Raw genomic sequence first — 27,771 nt, 5'->3', positions numbered from 1 at the left:
TTTGCCCTACATGCTCTCTTCAATTACAATGAAAAGAACATACAGGGAGCAAAAAAAATGTGATTATTTCAGACTTGCTTTTAAAAAAATACAGATGAAATATAAGAAACACAGTGATTATAAAATTACAATATCTACATATTATGTATTATGTAGCCATGGTAGCCCAATACTTAGAATGCAGTATTGCAGGCTGACTCTGCTCACTTCCAGGAATTTGATCCTAACCAGCTCAAGATTGACTCAGCCTTTCATCCTTCCAAGCTCAGTAAAATGAGCACCCAGATTGTTGAGGGCAATATGCTGACTCTGTAACCTGCTTAGAGAGGGCTGTAAAGCACTGTGAAGCAGTATATAAGTCTAACTGCTATTGTTATTCTGATGACTGAAATGGTAGGCAGGCAAGCAGGCAGGAAGGAAGAAGAAAGAAGTTGGGACTCAGAACTGATGTCTATATTTTTTTTATGAAAATGATTCCTATTGATAAGAAATCCAGAAACATACAATGTGCCCGACCAAATAAGAACATTCTCAAAATACCAAAATGAAATTAGATTTTTTAAAAAAATTATAGACCTAAATAATTACTTCTCGGAACACTGAACAAACTAATGAAGCATTTATTGTAGCAATAATGCACATTATAAAGTTTAAGAAGAAGAAAAATAAATTATTCCTTATTTTAAATTATTATTTTTTATTTCCACTCATATATAAACATAAGAAAGGAAGTTATAAAAGGCCAAAGAAAGCAAAAATAGAAATATTAAAAGAAAAGGAGATATATGTTTCTCTTGCAGCATCAGAAAATTATTTTTCGTATACAGTTTTCACTTGAAATATGTCTATTGATATTTTTTGGAATTGCTCCCTTGATATATTATCTTTCATCTTCACTTGAAGTTCGGTGAAAACATTCATTTACATACCATATTTTGATCTTGAAGTCAATATGGTTTTAAATATGAAAATAATCATTTCAGGTGTTCATGAACTTTCATAGGAATAGTCCTTTACCATAAGAAAATGAATAAAGTTAAACATGGATGGAGATTTTCCTGGAGTTTGTTAGATATAGATATAGATATAGATATAGATATAGATATAGATATAGATATAGATATAGATATAGATATAGATATAGATATAGATATAGATATAGATATAGATATAGATATAGATATAGATATAGATATAGATATAGATATAGATATATAGATATAGATATAGATATAGATATTAATCCCATCCTTCTCCGAAGACTCAGGGCGGCTTACAATCTAAGCACAAATCAATGTACTTAGCAATAGCCTTCATTCTATGCCTGCTTATTAGGGCTTTCGGCCTGCCCCCCAAGCGGCATTATTACAAAGTCAGCTTATTGCCCCCAACAATCTGGGTCCTCATTTTACCTACCTCGGAAGGATGGAAGGCTGAGTCAACCTTGAGCCTGGTGGGATGCGAACCTGCACTAATTGCAGGCAGCTGGTGTTACTTAAGGAGGCATTAGCCCACTGCTCCACCAAGGCTCTTTTATGTTTTGTATGTTTTTAAAGTAATACTTGACTTAATTCCAACAACACACAAAACATACATAGGGAGATATTCAAATATATTTTCCTACTGCAAGTTATATATTTTGTACCAAAGATATAAATATCAAGATGTGGATAAAAATGAAAATGAACAATTATAATTCTTATGAATCTGTGTTGACACAATCTTTTTTTTTCCTTTTAGACACTGTTGCTTGCTTTCAATGTCCTGATGATCAGTACGCAAACCATAAGAAAGATGGATGCATTATGAAAACAATTAGCTTCTTGTCTTATGAAGAACCTTTAGGACTCAGTTTAGCCACTGTTGCTACTTTATTTTTCCTCACTACGACATGGGTGTTGGGAATATTTATTAAGCACAAAGACAGTCCTATCGTCAAAGCCAACAACCGGGATCTCACCTACACTCTCCTCATCTCCCTTCTGTTTTGCTTCTTCTGTTCTTTGCTCTTCATTGGACAACCTAGGAGAGTCATTTGTCTCCTCAGACAATCTGCATTTGGTCTCACCTTCTCATTGTCCATCTCTTGCGTGTTGGCAAAAACCACCCTTGTTTCTCTTGCCTTCAAGGCCACAAAGCCAGGATCTCGGATAAGGAAATGGGTGGGGAAAAGATTGGCTGTTTCTATTGTCCTTTTCTGCACTCTGTTCCAAACAAGCATCTGTATTGTGTGGTTGTCAACCTCTCCCCCATTCCCAGAATTACACATGCACTCAGTCCGTGAAGAAATGGTTTTACAATGCAATGAAGGGTCTTTCTTTATGTTTTATTGTGTCCTGAGCTATATGGCTCTCCTTTCATTTGCCAGCTTTCTTGTGGCTTTCCAGGCTCGTAATCTGCCTGACAGTTTCAATGAAGCCAAGTTCATCACTTTCAGCATGTTGGCGTTCTGCAGTGTATGGGTGTCCTTTGTTCCAACGTACCTGAGCACCAGAGGCAAAGCCATGGTGGCTGTGGAGATCTTCTCCATTTTGTCCTCCAGTGCTGGGCTCCTCAGTTGCATCTTTTTCCCCAAGTGTTACATTATTGTTTTGAGGCCGGATTTAAACAACAGGGAACAACTGATAAGAAGACATGTTTAATACCTTTTTATTTTTATTTTCTTTTTTTCCTGTTTACATTGTGATTTACTTGTAGCTCTGAAATCTGGATTTTGGGGAACTTCTATCAAAGTTAGTTTCTTTTCCCCAAGAACATCCAAGGAAGTCTCACATACATTGATGAGAAAGACCATATTCTTCATTAGACAGTTTTCTTTTTAAATGTTATAAAGAAATAAAAATTAAATAAATAAGAAGCAAAATCTAGTGGTGTCAACTTTATTGTCCAAGACATTGTGTAAAGTAAATTAATATATTTTCTATAACTAAGGAAGTTGGATAAGAATACCATTTTCCTTTTCTTGCTCTAAATTTTTCTTATTTTATTGATTATGTTTTAATTGGTTATTAAAAGCCAGTTATTATAACACCAGTTATTATAAGCTAATTTTAAAAAATAAATCAGATCAAAAATATTTATCATCATCTGAATAATTACTGGAAAGGTGTTACCACATGTAAATATGCAATTTGAGCTTTGAGTCCAGATGAAATATGAAATTAAGTCAAAAGGTGGGTCTATTAAGAAATCTGTCTTTACTTCATGAGTGATTTCCATTTAGTTCACCCCCTTCATGTCTACAGGACTGCATCCTCTCCATCACTTTCATTCATTTATTTTTTTCAGTAGCCTCTTCTAATATACAATTGAATCACAATTCACCAAATCAATGGTCCTCTATTTTATATGCAAACTGAGTTGAAACCTTTACATGGATTTATTCCAGATAAAACATACATATGAATGAATGAACTTTTATTGTCAAAGTACAACCATGTATACATTGAGATTGGCTGAGCCTCCCTTCGTGCCCCCACCCTCCAACTCACAGTGACAACAAACCCTCCATCTTATTACACCATGTGAACTAATTGCACAACACACCGGCCTCGCAAGTCAATTCTGCATAAAGTTTATAAAAATTAGGAATATCAGGAATTGTTGATACCCATAACATAAAAGAAGATGGTGTCCATTTAATTTCATATAGAATCGCACCCATGTGATATGAAACTATTCATTAATGTAGCAGTTTGTACCCTAAAATAGTTAAAAGGTTGTTTTACCATTACTTCTTATATTCCACCAAGCCAGAATTTTTAGTTCATTCAAATTCTATTCCATTCAAATGATTTGTTTCTAATGCATTCATCCTGGTTGATGATTTTTAAAGCAATCTAAATTTTGAATCCAAAGAAGTAATACACTCCCCAAATACACTATTAATGGGTAACCAAATTAAGGAGAAAACCTATTGAATTTTATCTCCAAGCTTTGGAGGGGTTCTAAAAAGAGAAAGTCTTTTGCAGGGGAAGATGTCTTTTGTTAATTAAACACTGACAGGTCCAAACAATAGATGAAGACTTGAAGAGTTCTTGATTACAATAATGGAGAAATCTCCCTAGTGTCAAGTTCCACCTAAGAAGCCCAATGAAGCAAAACACCAGAGACATTGCAATCTCTAATGTAAATTTTATTAGGCATTAACAAACCAGTAAGATAGAAAGTAAGCTAGCTCTGAGAAAATGGCAGGAAGCAGATAATTAAAAGAGTGAAACTTTCCCTCCTCTCTCTGACAGTTCAGGTCACATTGTCCAATATATCTTCCAGTAATTGTTATGAGAAGAAATTTCAGTTCGCCAAAACAACTCTTCAATGGCTTCAGCTCCCACATGGATAAGGAACACCTGTGGATCCAAAATTCTCCCCTCTTTCCCCCCCATACTGTTGACAGTCTAGAAGCATCACAGTGGTCCTAAAGTAGGTAGCTTGACACCTAGACTGCTTGCCTTCCCTTGGGAAAAGTTAAATAAAGTTCCATGAAACTTTTGTGTGTGTGTGTGTGTGTGTGTGTGTGTGTGTGTGTGTGTGTGTGTGTGTGTCAGTCCTGGATTTCTTGTGACTGAAACAATTCAAGGCTAACTCCCCATTTGATTACTCCTCCCTGCCTGGCTGGGCATTTCCCAACCATTACAGAAACAAAAGAAATTAAAAGAGGTAAATAAAAACTGAAAAAGAAACACATGCTATGTATGACCCAATAGTAATACATTTACAAAGATTTTACATAAATGTTCTGCATTCCATTGAGATTTATTTGCCAAACAAAAGCTTGTTAGCTCATCTAAAATGGAAAGTCCACTTCTTCACATTCATATCTTCATATTTCTGGCATGGTGTACACTCACATAGTTATATAAATTTAATTTAATATTTGAGAATATTAAATCTTATCTCACAGGATAATGTGTTTATTAGGATCATAATAGCTGTTAAATTGTAAATACTATCATTCACATTTTACAGTACTATCATTTACATATCATGGCTGTCCTAAGCAAAAAAAAATGTTTGCTTTCTAAAGGAGAAAAACATTTCTAGCTACTAATTGATGTGAAGTGTAAATGCTGGCTTTTATTATTTTTTTTCCATTTATTATGTTTTTTCCCCATTTAGCTGATGTTGAGATGGAAACTAATCAAGGAGAGAAGCAACCTAGAACTAAGGAGAAATTTTCTGACAGTTAGAACAATTAATCAGTGAAACAACCTGCCTCCAGAAGTTGTGAATGTTCCAATGCTGGAAGTTTTTAAGAAGAGACTGGACAGCCCTTTGTCTGAAATGGTATAGGATTAACTGCCTGAGCAGGGGGTTGGACTAGATGACCTCCAAGGTCACTCCCAACTTTATTATTATTATTATTATTATTATTATTATTATTATTATTATTATTATTATTATTATTATTATTATTATTATTATTATTATTATTATTATTTTCAATGTATCATCACCACCACCCTTATCCCTTATGGCACTATCCTACCTCTGATGCTACAGTAATCAAAGCAATAGGGAACAGTTTCTTCCATTTTTCCTCCGTTCTTCTGTAGGTCCATGGAAATTAGCTAGTAAAGAAAAATGAATAGTTAAGTTTCAATGAATCAGAATACAGTGGGAAGGGACCTTGGAGGTCTTCTAGTCCAACTCCCTGCTCAGGCAGGACACCCTATATAATTCCAGACAGATGGCTGCTCAATTTTTTCTTAAATACTTCCAGTGATGAAGCACCTACAATTTCTGAAGGCAAGCTGTTTCAATGGTTAATTGCTCTCCTTGTTAGGAAGTTTCTCCTTAATTCCAGGTTGCTTCTCTCCTTGATCAGTTTCCATCCATTATCTCCTGTCTTGCCTTCTGGTGCTTTGGAAAATAAGTTGACCTCCTCCTCTTTGTGGCAGCCTCTCAAATACTGGAATACTGCTAGTCTTGTTTTCTGGTACTTTGGAAAATAGGTGACTCCCTCATCCTTGTGGTAGTCCCTTAAATAGAAACACGGAATAGAATAGAATAGAATAGAATAGAATAGAATAGAATAGAATAGAATAGAATAGAATAGAATAGAATAGAATAGAATAGAATAGAATAGAATAGAATAGAATAGAATAGAATAGAATAGAATAGAATAGAATAGAATAGAATAGAATAGAATAGAATAGAATAGAATAGAATAGAATAGAATCACAAATTAAGATAGTCAAGAAAATGGTAAGTGAGCACCTGTCCAGCCTAGATGAGTTCAAATCACCAGGACCAGATGGATTACACCCCAGTTCTCAAGGAACTGGCAGATGTGATCTCAGAACCACTGAACTATATTTTTCAAAGATCTTGGAGCACTGGGGAACTACTAGAGGACTGGAAAAGAGCTGATCATCTTCAAAAAAGGAAAAAAAAATGGATCCAGGAAATTACAGACCTATCAGCCTGACCTCAATACCTGGGAAGATTCTGGAAAAGATAATCAAACAACGAATCAGCGAGCACCTAGAGGCAAACAAAGTCATTACTAAAAGCCAACATTATTATTATTATTATTATTATTATTATTATTATTATTATTATTATTATTATTATTATTATTATTGTTGTTGTTGTTGTTGTTGTTGTTGTTGTTGTCGTTGTCATTGTTGTTGTTGTTGTTGTTGTTGGTTTTGTTTTTGTTTTCCTTTTTTTGCTATCTAGACACTCCCAAAGGTGCTTTTTCAAGAGGCAACTGGACTTTCTTTCTTTTTCCTTGAAGGCATTTTACTTTTTATCCAAAAAGCTTCTTCAGTTCTGACTGAATGGTGGGGGATGGAAGGATTTATATTCCTTGCAGTCATCTGGTCATTAGCACTCTTTCTGAGAGTTGTTTAGGCCACTTGGAGGTTTATCTGTGCCCTTAATAATCTGTCCCCTGGATAGTACAAATGGATGTGGAAGCATTTTGGAACTCCTGAAAAAACTGTGTTGTAAACAGAAGATAGCTGGTGTCATATACCTCTCCTGTTGAGACAGGGCTGTTCACTCTCAGAAAGAGTGCTAATGAACAGATGACTGCAAGGAATATAAATCTTTCCATTCCCCACCATTGAGTCACAACTGAAGAAGCTTCTTGGATGAGAAGTGAAACATCTTCAATGAAAAACGAAGAAGGTCCATTTGCCTCTTGAAAAAGCACTTTGGGGACAACCATGATCTGGATGACTGAGAATCTCCATAGACATAGAATAGGGACAATACACTGCAACTTTCATTGTCTTCCCTGCAATTACCTGAATTATTATAATTATTTCTCAAAAACAAAAATCCAACAGATTTCCCAAAGTGAAAACAGCTGATGTGTAATTTCAAACATGGTTATAAAACCCTTCTGCCCCCTGCCATTCAGATCAGTGCTAGCTGGAGAGAAGAGACAGATGTGACTGTTTCCATGCTATGTGACATTTCGCATAGTTGAATGTTATTGGAAGAGGTTGCTTCAGTTAAATACAGTGCTACAGATGAAGTTCTTGATGGGTATCTGAGCACCTAACCTGCACATAGATGATGGTATTAGAAGTTCTGTTTCTTCTTTTATCTCATATAGAAAACAATATCAATGCAAAGGTCTGCTTCCCACTTGATACACTTCCTATCCCTCACGAATCCTATCAACCAGGTGATTTCCTCATAGGTGGGATTACTTCTCAGATGTGGTACTTTTTTCATGAGCTTTCTTTCCACAAGCAACCTTCACAGGACCTGAGCTTCCAGTTTCCAATGTAAGAAACTCTCATACCTGACTGTACTGTAACTCCATTCTCTTTTCTATGAAAGAAGATATTGGTTGGTCAGCTCTGTAAATAGCAAGGTTTGGTGATCTGCAAATGCAATGGATGAATAAAGGAAACAGTTTACAAACTTAACTTCTAAGGATGAATTAAAGGAAGTGGGGAAATGAGTAAATAAATTAGCTAAACTCTCTCCATTTATACCTCTAAGACATTATAATTGGAGTAACTGTTGCCAAAATAATTCTTATTTGGTTTTATCCCAGTCACTGAATTCATCCAATAATTCCATTCTATTTCCCTAGAACTCAGGAGAAATGACCTAATAGTGAAAACAATTAACCAATGGAAGAGCGTGCCTTCAGAAGTTGTTAGTGCCCCATCACTGGAGGCTTTTAAAAAGAGACTAAACAGCCATTTGTCTGAAATGGTATAGAGCCTCCTGCCTGAGCAGGGGGTTGGACTAGAACACCTCCAAAGTCCCATCCAACTCCGTTATTCTGTGTTCTATGTTCTAGCAAAATAACAAGCATATACGTTCATCATTTGCAGAAAATGGTGTTAGGTAAGCATTAGAAAGGGACATGGTGGCTCAGTGGGTTAGGACGCTGAGCTTGTCGATCTGAAGGTCGGCAGTTTGGCGGGTCAAATCCTGAGTGCTTTGTAACAGAGTGAGCGCCTGTTACACGTCCCAGCTTCTGCCAACCTAGCAGTTCGAAAGCACGTAAAAATGCAAGTAGAAAAATAGGGACCACTCCGGTGGGAAGGTAACAGCGTTCCGTGCGCCTTTGGCGTCTAGTCATGCCGGCCACATGACCACGGAGATGTCCTCAGACAAGCGCTGGCTCTTCGGCTTTGAAACGGAGATGAGCACCGGCCCCTAGAGTTGGAAATGACTAGCATGCATGTGCAGGGGAAACTTTACCTTTACCTTTAAGTATTAGAAATATCAAGCCAAAGAAATTTAACACCTGAAGGGAAAAAAAGAAAACTTATTTGAAACTAAATGTCTATGGTGATGATCAATCATCCAGATTGTGGTGGTCCAAAAGTGCTTTTCTAAAACACAACTAGTTTTTTCTTGGATATTTTTTCCTTGCTTCTCATCCATTTGAAATTAGTTTCTGCCAGTAGTAAACCAGTAGTTTATACCATTCACCATACTTCTGCATATCTTTTTTATCTCCACAAACCATTCTTGCTTTTACCGCCTCCCTACATAGTTTCATCTGTTCTTTAAACTTCTCCCCTCTCTTGTTGACACATTGTATGAGGAGAACCATGTTGGTACATGGTATCCAAAACTCAGAGGGTGACTGGTAGCACCTTGTGCATCTAACAAATTCTCCTAAAAGGCCTGGAAACTAAAACATATGAAGAACGGCTACAGGACTTGTGTTTGGCTCATCTAAAGAAAAAAAGAAAAGGGTCAACACGATAGCAGTATTCCAGTATTTGAGGGGCTGCCACAAAGAAGAGGGGGTTAAATTATTCTCCAAAGAACCAGAGAGCAAGACAAGAAACTCACCAAAGAGAGAAGAAACCTGGAATTAAGGAGAAAGTTCCTAACAGTGAGGACAATTAACCAGTGGAACAGCAGTTGCCTCCAGAAATCATGGGTGCTCCATTACTGGAGGTTTTTGAGAAGAGACCGGACATCCACTTTTCTGAAATGGCATAGGTTCTCCTGCTTGAGCAGCGGGCTGGACTAGAAGACCTCCAAGGTCCCTTCCAGTTCTGTAAATCTCTTCTCTTCTCTTCTCTTCTCTTCTCTTCTCTTCTCTTCTCTTCTCTTCTCTTCTCTTCTCTTCTCTTCTCTTCTCTTCTCTTCTGCTCTGTTCTATTCTATACTATTGTAAACATATCAGCTTTCAAGAGATGCAGCTGACTTCATTAGATGCAATGGACTGGCTGAACTGATGTAGGAATTGCATTGGATTGAGCTGTGAGAAGAGAGGAAGGGAAGTCAGGGTGGTTATGCAGATGCAAGTTCCATACAAGGCAAGTTACAGATACTTTATCATGAGTGGGGTGCACCACCAGGTCAGGATTCACTCCTGGCAACTGCCTGGATTAGTCCCTGCAATTTTCTTGGCAGCATTTTCTGAAGTGGTTTGTCCTTGCCTTCCTCTTCCTAGGACTGAGCAACAGCAACAGGTCATCCATCTGGCTTCATGCTCCAGGAAGGGCTAGAACTTTTAGACTGCCGGTTTCTAGCTTGATTCCTTAATCCCTACAACAAACAAGCTCATTTCATGTTAAAAGTCTCTCTTTTTGAGGATCTCATTCATTTCCTCAGTCTTGCCTTTCCTTTTGATTCATTAATGCTTCTTTTCATCTTTTCATCATTCAATCAAGATCATGTGAAGTGTTAATACCACTTTACAATGTCTTGGAGTGCTGCATCCAGTTTTGGTCACCACGATGTAAAAAAGATGTTGAGACTCTAGAAAGAGTGCAGAGAAGAGCAACAAAGAGGATCAGGGGACTGGAGGCTAAAACATATAAGGAACGGCTGCTGGAATTGGGTATGTTAAGTTTAATGAAGAGAAGGATGAGGGGGGACATGATAGCAGTGTTCCAATATCTCAGGGGCTGCCCCAAAGAAGAGGGAGCCAAGCTATTCTTTAAAGAACTTGAAGGCAGGACAAGAAGCAATGGATGGAAACTAATCAAGAAGCAACCTTCAATTAAGGAGAAATTTCCTGACAGTTAGAACAATTAACCAACTGCCTCCAGAAGTTGTGAATGTTCCAGTAGTGGACGTTTTCAAGAAGAGATTGGACAACCATTTGTATTAAATGATATAGGGTTTTCTGCTGGGGTTGGACTAGAAGATCTCCAAGGTCCCTTCCAACTCTTCTATTTTATTCTGTTCTGTTCTGTTCTGTTCCATTCTGTTCTGTTCATCTTCTTTTGATTCAATCCTCTTTCTATCTCTATGACCAGCCCACCTCAGTGTATACAAAGTGATGTGTGGATGTGGTAGAAACAAGTATCAGTTCCCTAGCTTTCAGCATGCTTGCCTTGATATTTATCTGTTGTACTTTGCTTTGAGAATCACAGGGAAAAGCATACAAAAACAATTTCTTTGCAGCAACTGTAAGAGCAGTTCATGCTTGCTTTAAAGCTTCACTAGTGGGATGCTTTGCTTTTCCAATCTTGTTTCCCAATTGAATATTTTTTGGAGCTTGCGTTTAAAAAAAATTCAGTAAAAACAAAGTGTGTCTGAAGCATTTCTTTGAAATAATACCAACACCCCTACTATTTATACTATATTATCTGCATTGATTTCACAGTTATATAACCTTTCATGAACTTTCTATTCTTTCTTGTCTTATACATCTTTTTGGCTATTCCGTCTCTCTTTCTTACTATTTTTGCAGCTTGTGTCCATAATTACATAAACAGCATCTCATTTTGTTTCTGTTGATTTTTTTTTAATTTAAAATTTCTTGTAGTAAGTAAAATGGATCCAGAGACTGATAAAAAAAAATAAACAGTTATATGGGTTGTACAATCTGAAAATAACTGTCTTTCAGCATAGTGACAAAGTTCTACCAACATGTTTTGAGCTTGGTGTTTGCAGTAAATGAGATTAACCAAAATCCCCAGATCTTGCCCAATGTCACACTTGGGTTTCAGATTTATGATAGTTACTACGATGAGAAGATGACTTATCAGACAACATTGGACCTACTCTTCAAATTCCATAGATTTTTCCCCAACTATGCATGCAGTTTCCAGAAAAATCTCATGGCCATCATTGGTGGACTTGGCTCTGATATCTCCTTCCATATGTCTGATATCTTAACCCTTTACAAAATTCCACAGGTAAGATCTTTAAATGCATTTTTGTTCCTTCTAGTCTATATCTTGACTTTTGGTGACTGCCTAGGTAAGTCCCTACATTTTTTCTTGCCAAGATTTCAGAAGTTGTTTGCCATTGCTTTCTTCCCAGAGTTGAGAAAGAGTGACTTGTCCAAGGTCAAACAACTAACTTCATATCAAATGAAGGACTAGAATTCACAGTCTCCTGGTTTGTAATCTGAGGACTTAACTGACTCTCATGTCACTATAAAGGGTATATTGATATGATTATGAATTAAGATAGAGTAGGAACCCATTTAATTCATTTTTGGAACAATATTGTAGTTTAGATAAAAGGAAGAAAGATTTGACCGGCAACAAATATTTAACTATTCAAAATGTGTTTTAAAGGATTTTGGCAATTAAAGAATAGAGATTTAAGACAGAATAATGGATTTGAACAGATTTCTTTATTGTTATTATTTTTGTAGAAATTGTTTCATCTTCCCATAGACCAGCATTGTTTACTTTGAATGAACAATGGACATTCAAACCATGATCCAAGTCCCCATGTTCTAAAAAGGCAAAGGCTGAGAGATGTTTCTTATAGTAAATATATGTGCATTTTCTTTTAGCTCACATATGGTTCTTTTGCTTCTGAACAAAACAACCCAACACGGTTCCCTTCCTTTTATCGCATGGTCTCAAATGAAACTCATCAGTATGCAGGAATTGTCCAATTATTGAAGCATTTTGGATGGACCTGGATTGGACTCATTGTTTTGAGAGATGAGAGTGGAGATAATTTCTTGAAGATCTTGGAACTTTTGTTTTTCCAAAATGGAATCTGTTCTGCTTTCATACAAAGAATCCCAAGCCAAGGTCGTTTGCCATCATTAACCCAAATCAATGAAGTATCCTCAAGTACTTATCAACATGTCATGGACAACAGAGTCAAAATATTTGTTGTGTATGGAGAAACACTTACAGTGATGTGGCTGAGTTCTTTAATGTTTCAGTCAGATTCCTTTGATCAGGAAAATGCATCAATTGGAAAGTTGTGGATTGTGACTGCACAAATTGATTTCACAATCATGGGCCTTGTAACAAACTGGGATCCAGAATTATTCCTAGGCACCATTTCTTTTGAAGTTCCTTCAAATGAACCACTTGGGTTTCAGACATACCTTCAGAACCTAACCTGTTGCTCAGAACAAGACGACAATTTCCTAAAAGACTTTTGGGAGCAAGCCTTTCATTGTACATTTTCAAATTCAAAAGGATTAGAGGAGCACAATAAAGCGTGCACTGGGGTAGAGAAGTTGGAGATGCTTCCAGATTCTGTTTTTGAAATGCAAATGACTGGTTACAGCTACAGCATCTTTAATGCTGTCTATCTTTTGGCACATGCTTTACATGCCATGTCTTCATTCAGGTCCCTCCACCAAGCATTAGTGAAAAGAAAGAGACTTTCACTTCAAGATCTTCAACCTTGGCAGGTAATAAAGAGTGTGGTGGCTCCTGTGGTTAGTACACTGGGTTGACTATTAGCAAGCCCTCATTCAAGACCCGAGTGTTCCTTTGTGGTGGGGTGAGCTCCCATCATTCGCTCCAGCTTCTGCCCATCTAGCAGATAAAAAGGTACCACTTCAGTGGGCACATTAACAGGAAAGGAGCCCCAGACCAAGAATCCCCAGGGCAACAGTAATCTCACTAGCTAATCCTTTCAACCTGGAAGCTCCTTAGATAGGCTTTTGATACCAACAGGATGGGGGCAAGCAATTTCTCCAAAATGAAATGACTTTATTATTAGGAACATATTTTGGGTAAGTGAAATAGCCCTCAGTTGCAATGGAACCATATTTTTCATTCTTAGTGAATACATGCCAGTTCTGTGCTTACTTGCCCTTTATCTATTTTTCTCCTTTTTCTCCTTTCTTTTTCTGATAGCTTCACTGGTTTCTTCAAGGCATTTCCTTTAACAATTCAGCTGGAGAAAGTGTGACTTTTAATGACAGAATGGAGGTGGCCACTGGCTTTGATATAATGAAGATGGTCATATTCCCTAACAACTCCTTCACTGAAGTGAAAGTCGGTAGGATAGCTACCAAGGAAGGGCAGACCTTCAGCTTTTATCAAGATAGAAAGAGCTGGCACAGGCTTTTCAACCAGGTGCACTTTCTCAATTTTAATAGGCTGTTCCATTGTCTGAAAAAAGTATTTGATGGATAGCACCTATATAACACTTCATAGTGCTCTACATCATTCTCTAAGCAGTTTGAGAGTCAGCATATTGCCCCCAACAATCTGGGTCCTTGTTTTACCAACTTCGGAAGGATAGACGCTTGAGTCAATCTTGAGCCTGTTAGGATTGATATCCTGGCAGTGGGCAGAGTTAGTCAGCAATACTGCATTCTAACCACTCTACCACCACAGCTCTTGCTTTCCATGTCATAGTATGCAATCATTATAGGAGGAAAGTCATGTTAGTCTAAGATTAGACAGATGGAACAAGACTTAAGAACATCTCAACAAACAAAAGGGTCCATGGACAAAGTGTGTCCATGTACTTCTGGTGGGCCATTCATGGCCTGGGAGGCCTCCCCTAGGCCTCCAAAGCCCAGGACAGACTTCTGGAAGTGGCATCCATGCATTTCCAGTGGGCCATTCTGTGCCTGGGAGGCCTCCCCAGGACATTTGAAGCGCAGAACAGACTTCCGGAAGTGGTGTCGACTCGCTCCTGGTGGGCTGTTTTGGCCCTGGGAGACCTTCCAGAAGTGGCATCCACATACTTCCAGTGAGCTGTTTGGTCCTGGGGCTTGTGAAAAAGGGCTAGGCTCCAGCCGGTTCGCTGAAGACAACCAAAAATTAGCTACCAGTTCTACTAAACCAGTGTGAACCTGCTGAATCTCACCACTGGTTCTACATTAGAAAATGCATTATATTAAAAAACATGTGAAGTCATTATTCCTTTCTATTTGATGAGGCTGCATATGAAATATTGTGTATAATTTTGGGCAGCATCTTTATAGAGGAATATTGACACGTTAGAGATGGGAGCAATACAAATGATACAAAGATTTGAGGACATGGCATATGAGGTTAGGCTTAAGGAACTTGAGATTTTCTCTTTAAAGAAAAGAAGACTTAAGAGACAGATGATAGCTATGTATAGTACATAAAAGGAAGCAAAGATGTTCAAGAACTGTTTTTCATGACCACATAAAGAAGGACCAGAAACAATGAAAATAAATTGTATTATCTAGGTTCTGTTTAGATACAAAGAAAACCTCCTGATGGTAAAATTGGTTTGACAGCTGAATATTTAGGTATAATGGGTTTCTCCATCTCTGGAGGTCATTAAAAAGAAACTGGACAGACACTTTTCATGGATAGTTTAGTTGGGTTTTTTACATCTTGCAGGTTAGATGGATGTTCCTTTCCAACTATACAATTGTACAATTTTGTGATACTTTGATTCTATTCTCAACCCTGTTCTGTTTTTTGCAATAATTATTTGGCATATTTATTTATTATATGTCAGATAAACTGTGGTAAAAGGTAAAGGTAAAGGTTCCCCCGCACATGCGTGCTAGTCGTTTCTGACTCTAGGGGCCGGTGCTCATCTCCGTTTCAAGGCCGAAGAGCCAGCGCTTGTCCGAGGATGTCTCCGTGGTCATGTGGCCGGCGTGACTAGACACCAAAGGCGCACGGAACGCTGTTACCTTCCCACCGTAGTGGTCCCTATTTTTCTACTTGCATTTTTACGTGCTTCTGAACTGCTAGGTTGGCAGAAGCTGGGACGAGTAACAGGCGCTCACTCTGCTACGCGGCACTCGGGATTCAACCCACCAAACTGCTGACCTTCTGATCGACAAGCTCAGTGTCCTAACCCACTGAGCCACCGCGTCCCTAAACTGTGGTAGAGCCCCAAAAATCTTATTTATGAATCAAAATGGACCTCAGGCCACTCTATCTGTATCCCTGAAGCATCACTTGGGAAGCAAATCTTTGATCTTTCAAATTCTCCCCAACCAGTCTCAAGAAATTCTTCCTAATCTATGTGCATATCTATACATATTAAGTAATACAGACTTTCTTTTTAAATAGTCTACATGATGAAGAAAATCAGTTTTTCTATCTTAAATATTTTTCACATTTATGGATAGGTTCTGCCCTTTTCTCTGTGTAGTAATCCTTGCCAGCCTGGATACCAAAAGAAAAAGAAAGAAGGGGAAAAATTCTGCTGCTACGATTGTGCTCCATGCCCAGAAGGGGAAATTTCATGCCAAGTAGGTAAGTAATATAGCACAAAAAATATTCCAGCATGCATTAATGCAAGTGAACGTGTGCAAAATGTGTTAATGTGTCAGGTAGTCAGGAGAACTTGGATACACTTCTATGTGTCTGGGAAATCCAAAGAAGAAACTAATTTCTACCAACATGCAATGATTTTTCAGTGGGATCAATGAGAAATCAACAGAAGATTTTTTAAAAAAAAACAATATCTGTGTGTAAAAGGTACAGGTTAAGCTTTCCTGTCCAGTTGTGTCTGACTATAGATCAATGTGCTCACCTGTTTCTAAGCTGAGGGAGCCAGCATTGTTGGAAGATACTTCTGTTATCATGTGGCCAGCATGATTGTATGTCCAGCACACTGAATGTTGTTACCTTCTCACCAAAGTGGTACCGAATAATCTACTTGCATTTGCCTGCTATCTAACTTCAAGGAACGGGAGCTCACCCTGTCATATAGTATTGGGTCTCTAACCCATGGTGCAGGCTCTCCAGCCGACAAGCTCAGCATCTTTAACTGCTGAGCCATTACATATTATGTATTAATATTGCATATGTATTCATGTGTAGGTAACTTAATGATAAGCAATCGTATTACTAAAAAGATCTTACAAGATTCTTCCTAACTAATATCAGTTGTATAGATATATTTCCATCATGCTATTATAGTTTGGGTAATGAAATATCTGCAAGAAAACAACCAAGCTCAGAGAGCAGCAAAGACCCCCTCAAACCTTCTTTTCAAAGGAAGAATATAGTTTATAAACTCTAAAGGCACCAAATACCGGTAGGTTTTAATGCCTATACTTGCTAAGGGTTTGGTTAAATACCAACTGTATACAACAATAAGACATAGGATAACACAATAATGTTCAAAAGGGAGGTATTATATTGAATAAAACATGGAAATGCCCCTTGGGCCACATATTGGCAATTTTTTAAATTTCTTTTTTTATCAAAATCCAGATATGGTTGACTGTTTGCCGTGTCCAGAAGATCAATACCCAAGCAAGAAGCAAGATCAATGTATTTTCAAGACTTTAAACTTTCTGTCTCATAAAGAACCATTAGGGATGAGTTTAGCCTTGGTTGGTATTAGCCTATTTATAATTACAGCTTTTGTCCTTAGAACCTTTGTTAAGCACCAAGACACTCCTATTGTCAAAGCCAACAACCGGGAACTTATGTTTACACTCCTTCTTTCCCTTCTCCTATGCTTTCTTTCACCTTTACTGTTTTTTGGGCAGCCCAGCAGGACCACTTGCTTTCTTTGCCAAACGGCTTTTGGCATCATTTTTGCTGTGGCTATTTCCTGTGTATTGGCTAAAACCATCACTGTAGTTGTAGCTTTCATGGCCACCAAACCAGGGTCAAATATGAGGAAATGGTTAGGGAGAAAGCTGGCCAGTTCCATTGTTATTTCCTGCACTCTTGTTCAAGCAAGTATTTGTTCTTGGTGGATGATAACCTCTCCTCCTTTCCCAAATTTAGATATGCACTCTCTCACCAGTGAAATCATAGCAGAATGTAATGTAGGATCTGCTGTCATGTTCTATCTTGTCCTGGGCTACTTGGGATTTCTAGCCATCATTAGTTTTATGGTGGCTTTTTTTGCCAGGAAGTTGCCAGATGCTTTCAATGAAGCCAAGTTTATCACCTTCAGCATGCTGATGTTTTGTAGCGTTTGGTTGACTTTTGTCCCTACTTATTTGAGCACAAAAGGGAAGTACATGGTGGCTGTGGAGATCTTCTCCATCCTAGCATCCAGTGGTGGACTGCTGTCTTGTATCTTTTTCCCCAAATGCTATATTATTCTGTTGAGACCTCAGTTAAACAACAAGCAGCAGTTAAAAAAGTAATTAAGCAAAGTTTATGTGTTCTTTGTGTGGTATGCATGTAAGCATGTGTGTGTTACAGTTGGTGGTAATAAAATTCTGCTTAATTTTAACTGCAGTAGAACAAAATTTAGCTATGATCATGGAGATTAAATCATGCTGATCTGATAAGTGTATAATAAAAAGATCTGAATTTTCTGTTTTAAAAGGTAAAGAGTTATAAGTTGGATCCTTGGGCCCTTATAGAGGATACAATATAGCAGAATATCAGCTTAGGTTTAACAGCAGCTTTTCCACAGGAATGTAGTCTCAGCTCATAGGTGCATTGCATCAACCCTCCAAAACTGCTGTGGGGAAAGAACTGAAGTGTACTGAAGTTAGTTCTCTTTGGAAGTTTTAAAACAGTTATCTGGTGTAAGTATCTCACTGATTTATTTAAAAATGGGGGGGGGCTTGGCTGCTCAGAATAAAACATTCTTAGGTAGAGCAGACTGGCCTTGTTGGACTTCCAGATCTTTGGTAAGTAATTTAAATGGGCTGAGTACATGTTTATACAACATCATTAGGAATGCCTCCCTAGAAAAGCCAAAATGTTAAAGATTTTGTGAGATGGTTCTGAACCATATTGATTTGTAATAGTCTTCAAGAAGGAAATAACTGAATCTGGTTTGAAAGAACAGTGGCTTCAAACAATGTACCATGAAACAGGCCTATGTGCCTGCTTCAACTTTAGATGCCCTTCCTCCCTTCTTAATACTACATTTGGAACACATTTGGAACACAAATGTTCCACCTGGAATGTAGATTTTAAGAATGTAAATTGGGCCTTTTCAAAAGGAGAACAGAAAGTATAAAGTCCTAGTTCAGGGGTCAGCAACCCGAAACAGCAAAAGAGCCACTCGGAACCGGTTCCGTCATACACACAAAAAAGTGGGAGCCGCAAAATGTGCGCGCGCATGTGGGTGCGCACGCGCATGTGGGCGCGCACACGCATGTGGGCGCGCACGCGCATGCACAGAACAAGCAAAAAATACACCACCCCTACGCCTGCACCGCATCCTGAGCTGCACGCACCTGTCGCTGCCCAGTGCCGCCAGCTTACGCGGGGGGGAGGGATGGACTCGCAGGTGACGGGCACTGGGTTGCGGTGGCACCTTCAGCCCGGGCACCGCCGGAGCCACCCGAGCACCCTCCCCCTCTCCCGGGACCTCCAAACCTCTCCGTTTGATGAATGCAGCAGCTCTTCAAATGTGGAGGCGGAGGTTTGGGGAGCTGCGCAGCTCGCCAAACCGCCGCCGCCCCGTTTGCAGAGCTGCTGCATTCCTCCACGTTTGAAAGAAACACGGATGAACGCAGCAGCTGTGCAAAGAGGACGGTAGCAGTTTCGAGAGTGCGCGCGCACCTCTCCAAGCTGCCGCCGTCCCGTTCGGAGACCTGCCGTGTTCGTCAAACATGGACGAACGCGGCAGCTGTGCAAATGGGACGGCAGCGATTTGGAGAGTGCGCGCGCACCTCTCCAAACCGCCCCCGCCCGTTGGGAGACCTGCCACGCTCGTCAAACATGGACGAACGTGGCAGCTGTGCAAATGGGCCGCGGCAGCTTTCCCAACGAGCGGCGCCACTGCCCGTTCAGGCGGAGGTGCGCGTGCACCTCTCCAAAGTTTTGGAGAGGTGCGCATGCACCTCTGCCCTTCGGAAAGGTGTGCGCGCACCTCTCGGAACGGGCGGTGCCACTCTCCATTTGGAGAGGTGCGCACGCACCACTGCCCGTTCGAAGAGGTGTGCGCCCACCGGGCGACTGGGAGCCGCAGGAGACGGCTCAAAGAGCCGCATGCGGCTCCGGAGCCGCGGGTTGCCGACCTGTGTCCTAGTTGGATACCAAAAAGTAGCTGTGCATGGAATGACATGATGTTTCTTTTTTCATAAAACAGAATTGGTCTTTTTTATTATATCATCATCAGTGTAATCATCTCCTTCATTACTATGTCAAGATAAAAGCCTTCATTTCTCAACACATTTGCCAACATGCATATGATTTCATAGAAATCAAAGTATCCTTAATTATGCCAAAAAAAGCTTGGGCAACTTATAAGAACATTAAATCAAAGTTATTTAAACTTCTAGCAGACCAATTTTTCATCCTTCCTATTTCTGGGATCAAAAGGTCTTTTGAAATCCTCCACCAAATTAGCAGATTGAATAATCTGAGGTAGGGAGATTACTCCAAAGAAAAGAGACATTCTCCAGCACTTTCCGATGATAGTCACCTAAATCAGGATTCAACATGGCATCATCATCTTAAGAAAATGTCCAGTGGGAAAATTTCACTTCCTGGAATTCTTCACAGACCTACTGGCCCTTTTTATATCTAACAAAGTTTAAGATCGCTACCTTCCACCCAGGACAATTTCTCTGAAATTCACCTCTTCCTTGAAAATTTCATCTAACTGAATTACAATGGGTGAAAAAAAATGCAAATATTCTCCTTGTCCCATATATTTTTTCCTAGTTATAATATTTCATTCCAACACACGATGACCAAAATGGGGGGAGGGGGAATATAACCATGTTGGAGAAGTTGAAATGCCTGTTTTGATTGGCAGGTATGCTCAGACAGAGAGAAACAATTCTCAGAGAGAGAATTATAACAAAGATAACAAGTCCATTGGAGTTACTTTAAATGCCAATGCATTTAATTGTGTATGTATATGCATATATGTTGTATACATATACATGTGTATTGAGAGAGAGTGAGTGCATGTGCGCACACACAAACACAGAGATTTAAAGGATAACTATGCATACAGAATGAATAGAATAGAGCTGGAAGGGATCTTGGAGGTTTTCTGGTCCAGCCCCCTGCTCAAGCAGGAGAACCTATACCATTTCAGACAAGTGACTGTCCAGTCTCTTCTTAAAAACCTCCAGTGGTGGAGCACCCACAATTTCTGAAGGCAAGCTGTTCCACTGGTTAATTGTTCTTACTATTAGGAACTTTTTCCTTAATTCCAGGTTGCTTCTCTTTTTGGTCAGTTTCCAACCATTGTTTCTTGTCCTGCCCTCTGGTGCTTTGGAGAATAATTTGACCCCCTCTTCTTTGTGGCAGCCTCTCAAATACTGGAATGCTGCTATCATGTCTCCCCTATTTCTTCTTTTCTTTAGACTAGCCACACCCAAATCCTGCTGCCATTCTTCATATGTCTTAGTCTCTGGACTTTTGATCATCTCAGTTGCTCTTCTCTGAACTTTTTCCAAGGTCTCAACATCTTTTTTGAACTATGGTGATCAAAATTGATTGCAGTATTCCAGGTGTGGTCTCACTAGGGTTTTATAAAGCAGTAGTAATACTTTGCATAATCTTGATTCTATGCCTCTATTTATACAACCCAGGATTGTATTAGCTTTTTTGGCTGCTGCTGCACATTGCAGTGTCATCTACAAATTTGATGAGTTCCCCTTCTGTTCCCTGATCTAAGTCATTGATAAAGATATTGAAGAGTACTGGGCCTATGACAGAGCCTTTTGGTACCCCACTGCTTACTTCTGTCCATGTGGATGTAGTATCTTTGAGGACTATTCGTTGAGTACGGTTTTTCAGCCAGCTGAAAATCCATCTGGTGGTGATATATACTATGTATACTGATGTATACTGTGGGTATACATACACACACAGAGAGAGACATATTTTAAATGATAACTCTATATGTAAATATATTTGGGTGTCTTTTACAAATATTTTTCCAAATATGCACTTATTCACACTCACATGATTTTGATAGTATACATTCATTTACATCTACAGAAAGCCCACAGAATATTATTATTTTACTCCCATTGTTTTAAATATATAACTCTGAAAGTGTCAACATAGATCTAGTTGCTCGTTTTCAGCAGCAGGAAAAAGTATATAGTGACTCTAGAGATACAAATAAATTTTGTGCATATTTTTGTGTGTGCTGACTCCTCTAAAACATTCTCATATCCTCCAAGCAATTCAGTTTCCATGTCAGCAAATTCCAGAGATATCTGAAATTATCTTAGCTGTGAAAAAAGCTGAGCTAGTCTGTGAGAAACTCTCTTGGGGACTGCAACTCTCAAAGGCCTGGAAGTGCTCTTGTTCTCAATGCTGAGGCTGAGAATACATCTGAGGAAACATCTAAAGCCAAATTGCAAAGTCTTTATCCTGGAAAATAAACAATGGCATAATAAGATGTCTGTAGAATTAAGCATTAGTTATCCTCAGTGCTTTTTTTGTAAGAAAATAGGTGCCAGAACTCACATCTCATTAATCTTTTATTTAAAAAATATATATATTCAGTTCTTAGCAGGACCGGTGGTTGAGAAGTTTTTTTTTCATTTTTAAATTTGGGGTCACACTTTTACACTAAAAATTTAAAAAAACATTTTCAATTCACCAACAATTTGTTTAAATAAGAAATTATTTACCTTTCACACATAGTCAATACCCACACATGTCAGTTGTGTAACAAAACATGACAGTTGCTACCTGCAGTAAGCACTCAGTGCGTGACCAAATGACCAGTCACAAGCCAAGCAGCGCCATCACAACCATTGTGGAGAAAGTACGCAAGCAGCCCGCATGCACCGTTTTAATGATTTTGCCACTGACCTGCTATGCTTAACAATGAGATTCAAGTCCATGTGGACCAAACATCAAATTTTCAAAAGTTACTTTTAAAACTTGGGAAAATCTGTCGAAAAAAGGTGCCAGAACTCTGTTCTGGTGTGTTCTATGATAAAAAAACCAACACTGGTTATTCTACTGTGGCATGCCTCTGGCCAGCAGATATGAACATTAGATTAGTCTGCAAAGGATATAGAACTAAAGTTAGTTTCATGTGCAGGCTGAAGTCCTAAAATACATAAAAAGAACATTGAGTAAATAAGGACACAGATTAAACAACCTGTAGCAAAATTAACAGAATAACAGAATAACTGAGTGGGAAGGGACCTTGGGGGATCTTCTAGTCCAGGGGTGTCAAACTGGTAGCCCGCGGGCCAGATGAGTCATGCACAGGCCATGCCCACTGTTATGTACTGGGCTTTTGGAATATCACCACGTGGTATTCAGATAGGACATCTCTGGTCCTGCAATTGGTCAACTTTGGGCAGCAAACATGGTTTCAATCCGATTGGTTAATACCATAGGGCCTGGCTATATATTGAAGCAGGGTGACTTCAATCTCTCAGTACAGTTTCTACTTAAATAAAGTATGAGTTTACACTCTGCGTGTCCTCATTCCTGCTCATCAGATCCCACGACATAATACCCACCCTGGCTCCACAAAGGCAAAAAACATCATGATATGACATGATACATCAAGTGATGCGATGAAATTTGACACCCGTCTGCTAGTCCAAACCCCTGCTCAAGCAGGGAATGCTATACCATTTCAGATAAGTGGTTTCATGTCATTTTAGGTGAAAAGATTTAGGCATTCCTATTTAGGCTGTAGGTTTCAATGACTCCTTAAGTCAAAAATAAGGAAGAAATAAGATGCAGTTAAGGATAATATCTTTCATCCAATGTGACTGTATTTTTATTACGCGGGAATATACTTTGGCATATAAAGGTAAAGTAAAGGTAAAGGTTCCCCCGCACATGCATGCTAGTCGTTTCCGACTCTAGGGGCCGGTGCTCATCTCCGTTTCAAAGCCGAAGAGCCAGCGCTTGTCCGAGGACGTCTCCGTGGTCATGTGGCCGGCATGACTAGACGCCAAAGGTGCACAGAATGCTGTTACCTTCCCACCGGAGTGGTCCCTATTTTTCTACTTGCATTTTTACGTGCTTTCGAACTGCTAGGTTGGCAGAAGCTGGGATGAGTAACAGGCGCTCACTCTGCTACGCGGTACTCGGGATTCGACCCGCCAAACTGCCGATCTTCAGATCGACAAGCTCAGCATCCTAACCCACTGAGCCACCGCGTCCCTATACTTTGGCATATAAATGAACCTAATAAAAGTTTGAAACTTGGTCATAACAAATGGCTGACTCTTCCATTGTTGTTAATCCCCTTGATCAGGGATTAAACCAAGATGAATTTTAATGTAATGAAGTCAAATTTCCTTTCTTTTCTGCCACATATTAATTTGGCAGCATAACATCTAAAACTAAGTATAGCTCCACTCCTGAACCATTGCACAAGGAACTGAAGTCTTGATTTTTCCTATGGGCTTTGATGTTTTATGGAAGAGTGTTCTGAATCAAAATTGTAAATGCAGAAGAGGGTATAATTGTGTAACTACATTTTTTTCCCCAAAATCTCCCTAAAAGAAAAAATTCAAAACAGGCTGTAATATATTCTGTGACAGCATGATCTATCTTCTAATCAGAAAAGGAACTACTACTCTTCGGTGGGCTCTATTGTTGTTGCTGTTCTTGTTGTTTTAGATTTGATTTAGGCTTATCTTAGACTTAAAATGGTAAAAAAATAAATTCGAGTTTCTCAATGGTACATTCATGGCCAATGTAACCGAATATGTCAGTCTTCCTGGTGGTTGTCCTCTGTTTCTCTTTCGTTCCATCTTTCTAAACACTAGAGCTTTTTCGAGAGATCTGGGTTTTCATATTAGGTGTCCAACTGGAATAACTTGTGCCTGGTCATTTGTGCTTCAAGTAAAAACTCTGGGTTGATTTGTTTCATGATCCATCTGTTTCTTTTCTGGGATGCCAATAAAATTTTCAGGGATCTTCCCCAAGAGAAAACTTCAAAAGAATCAATACTCTTTTTTAAAATCCCACATTAGCGTCTGTAAAGTCATGGGAAATACTATGGCAAATAAGATTCTTTGTAGGTATAGATGCATCACAGCATTTGAATATCTTTTCCAAAGCCTTCACCTATACTAGGGGTGTCAAACTCAATTTCATTGAGGGCCACAGCAGCATTGCGGTTGTCCTCAGGGGCCTGGGTGGGCATGGCCAGGGTGGGCGTGGCCTACTGGGTGGGCGTGGCTAGAGTGCATATGGCCTACTGGATGGGCGTGGCCAGCTCTACATCGTTCACATCAAGGGTGCCTATGGGGGCCCGGGCAGGAGTGGGACAGATCTGAGGGTCTCAGGCAGAAGGAGGGTCTCCGGGCCAGGGCCAAGGCAGTGGGGGCCATTCCCTCACTGTTTCCAGGATGGCTTCGCGGGCCACATGAAACCACTTCGCGGGCCGGATCTGGCCCCCGGGCCTTGTGTTTGACATGTCTGACCTATACTATTCTGCAGCATATTTGGAACATACAGCTTAGAATAACCGAAAGAGACCTTGAAGGTCATCTAATTTAAAGCCCTGCACAAGCTAGAGAATTTATACCATTTCAGACAAAGGGCTGTCCAGCCTCTTCTTGAAAGCCTCCAGTGATGGGGCACCTACAAATTCTGAAGGCAAGCCATTCCACTGGATGATTGTCTTCACTGTTAGGGAAATTTCTCCTTAGTTCTAGATTGCTTCTCTCTTTGATTAGTTTCCATCCATTGGTTCTTTTTTTTTTTTGCCTTCTGGTGCTTTGGAAAATAGTTTGCCCTCTCATCTTTGTGGTAGCCCCTCAAATATTGGAACATTGATATCATATCTCCACTAGTTCTTCTTTTCACTAGACTAGGTATACCCAATTCCTGCAACAGTTCTTCATATGTTTTAGCCTCCAGTCCCCTAAAAATCTTTGTTACTCTTTTCTGTACTCTTTCCAGAGTCTCACTTTCTCGACTGCTTGTTCCTTTAGTGTTAAAATATCCTTTCAGTATATTGTAAAAGTCAGCTGCTATCTATTTCAATTCATTCCAATTAACCAGTCAAGAAAAACTGACTTTTTTCCATTCCATTGTAGAATATCTAGAATTTCCATAAATGATACCCTTGGAACCCTAAAATAAAGATAGCAAGATGGAAAGATGATGAGAAGATAGATAAACAGATTTTAAAAAACCAATGGAGCAGAACAGTATGGGTTCCAGGGGTGTGGGGGGTCAATTCACTATTCTTGTGATAAAAAATGCACACAAGATAAAACATGAAGCATGTTTTACTTTATTTTTTCAAATATCCCTACCCCCTCGTTTCTTCTTTTTTCCTTTGGAGGGTCTGTGTGTGTCAATGTTTTTCTATTTAACTTTCACTTTTCTCGAGTTTCCAAAGGATTTTCAAACCAAGATCTGCTAATTTGTTTGACCATTGGATGTTTGACCATTTCATCAAACATTTTACTGGGGAATGGATTCCTAATCCATTGGTTAAAATTAAATCTTTGTCCTGATTTCTAGAATTAGAGAAATTTTGTAGTTTCAAACTTCCTAATTTATCCACTATTTTCAAAACAAGTTTAGCATCAGTCACTTATTCTGCCACCCCAAAGTAATAAAGTTGTTAATCAGACATATACAGGAAAAAATTGCCAGGTTGCAAATGGTTCAATGGCAATTATATACCTTATGAATGACTATAATCACTCTATTATTCTACTAGGCCAAAATATCCAATGTTCTGTACAAAAGGGAATAGGAATTTAGAAACAGTAAATATTTCAAGAGCCACATGGAGGAAGGGAGTGCTAATGCTGTCTCTGTGAGATTCAAAGTTCTCTTCCTTCTTTTTTATCTGCCAGAAGATAGACTCCATACACAGAGAGTCATAAAATTGATCCTCCTAGTGTTCTTGATGCACAAAGCAGTTACTCTGAGCTGCCCTGCAAGTAATGCTTTCCCTGTTCCACATGACTGGTATCAACCTGGTGACCTTGTCATCGGTGGGATGATGTCTCACTTGATTTACCATTTCTATCAACCTCTATTCAAGCAACATCCTTTTCTCAATCTTTATGATTCACCAATGTAAAGATTTTCCTTTGAATTATCAGATGCACACGCCAAAAAATCGTTTATATGACTAATAGCTTTTTGTATAGAAAATGTAGAATTTTTCGTGTACATTTAAGAATGTTTGTGTTTTGAATGTTTTCTAGTGGTGACAGAAAAGGGAACTTTCTTTGTGTTTGTTTCATTAACAACGTTCTCATAAGAAAAGCCCATTTGATTGCATGAAGGTTATCACAAAGAAGAATGCTAAAAAAAATCAGTACTGCCACACTTAACAAAATAAAAATAAAGGTGCTTTTCTAAAAGGCAATTGGATTTCTTTGGGTTTTTTCTTTGAAAACATTTCAGTAAATTTCCTACAAAACTAACCCAACAGAGATATTGAACATTGAAGTTAAAACTTTAGAAATTAGTATGCCTCATGATGAATCAAAATAGAAAAATATTAAAGGAAATAATTTGTGTGCAAAGTATACTTGGACTGATTATAAAATTAATTAATGCTTCAATCAGAAACAGGTTTTCTGATAGTCAGTTAGAAATAATGACCATCCTAAAATAATTTGCAAAATTATAAATTATTATTATTATTACTATTATTTTGAAACAGTGTGCTCAATCTATTTGCAGTGTAATAACCAAATTCTACCAACACATCCTTGCCTTGGCCTTTGCTGTGAAGGAGATCAATGAGGACTCCCAGATCTTACCTAACGTCACTCTTGGATTCCACATCTATGACAGTTACTACAATTCAAGGATGACCTATCGTACCACTCTGGACCTCCTTTTCAAATCCAAGAAATTTGTCCCTAACTACAAATGTGATAGCCAGAAAAATCTGATGGCTATCATTGGAGGATTAGGTTCTGATACATCATCTAATATAGCTGATGTTGTAGGTTTCTACAAGATTCCACAGGTAAGTATGGAGCGAATGAGCAGAAAAATTCTGCACCTTGTTGTTATAGTATAATTACTGATAATCAGATATTAGGCTTTGATTTGTATTAAGACATTCTGTAGATCTTAAGTTATAATACTTAGCACTCTTTTCTGAAATTACAATGCCAATCACAGCAGTGAGTATGCAGGGACATGACATAACTAAAGAAAGATTTGAATGTAGTATTCATTGGTCCTGTTCAGACAATTGAACTAGTATAATGTATTTGAAATATTTCCTAGAAATCCCATACTATATTAATATTTCAAAAGAAATAGAGGAAAAATGCCTTCCTTGGATATTTTT

General features: G+C 38.8%; 1 protein-coding gene across 1 annotated transcript; it reads left to right on the top strand.

Moving 5' to 3' along the window:
• Positions 1-16,828: 16,828 nt before the first annotated feature.
• LOC308678534 (vomeronasal type-2 receptor 26-like) lies at positions 16,829-17,719 on the top strand (the record flags this gene model as incomplete). Its single annotated transcript, XM_081345764.1, has 1 exon — positions 16,829-17,719. The coding sequence occupies one exon, from the start codon at positions 16,829-16,831 to the stop codon at positions 17,717-17,719; it is 891 nt and encodes a 296-aa protein (XP_081201890.1).
• Positions 17,720-27,771: the final 10,052 nt, after the last annotated feature.

Source organism: Vipera berus, assembly GCF_964194415.1.
Source record: "Vipera berus genome assembly, chromosome: Z".
In the NCBI taxonomy this organism is placed as follows: domain Eukaryota; kingdom Metazoa; phylum Chordata; class Lepidosauria; order Squamata; family Viperidae; genus Vipera; species Vipera berus.
Note: the sequence above shows the minus strand (reverse complement) of the source record. Positions and strands in the feature narration are given on the sequence as shown.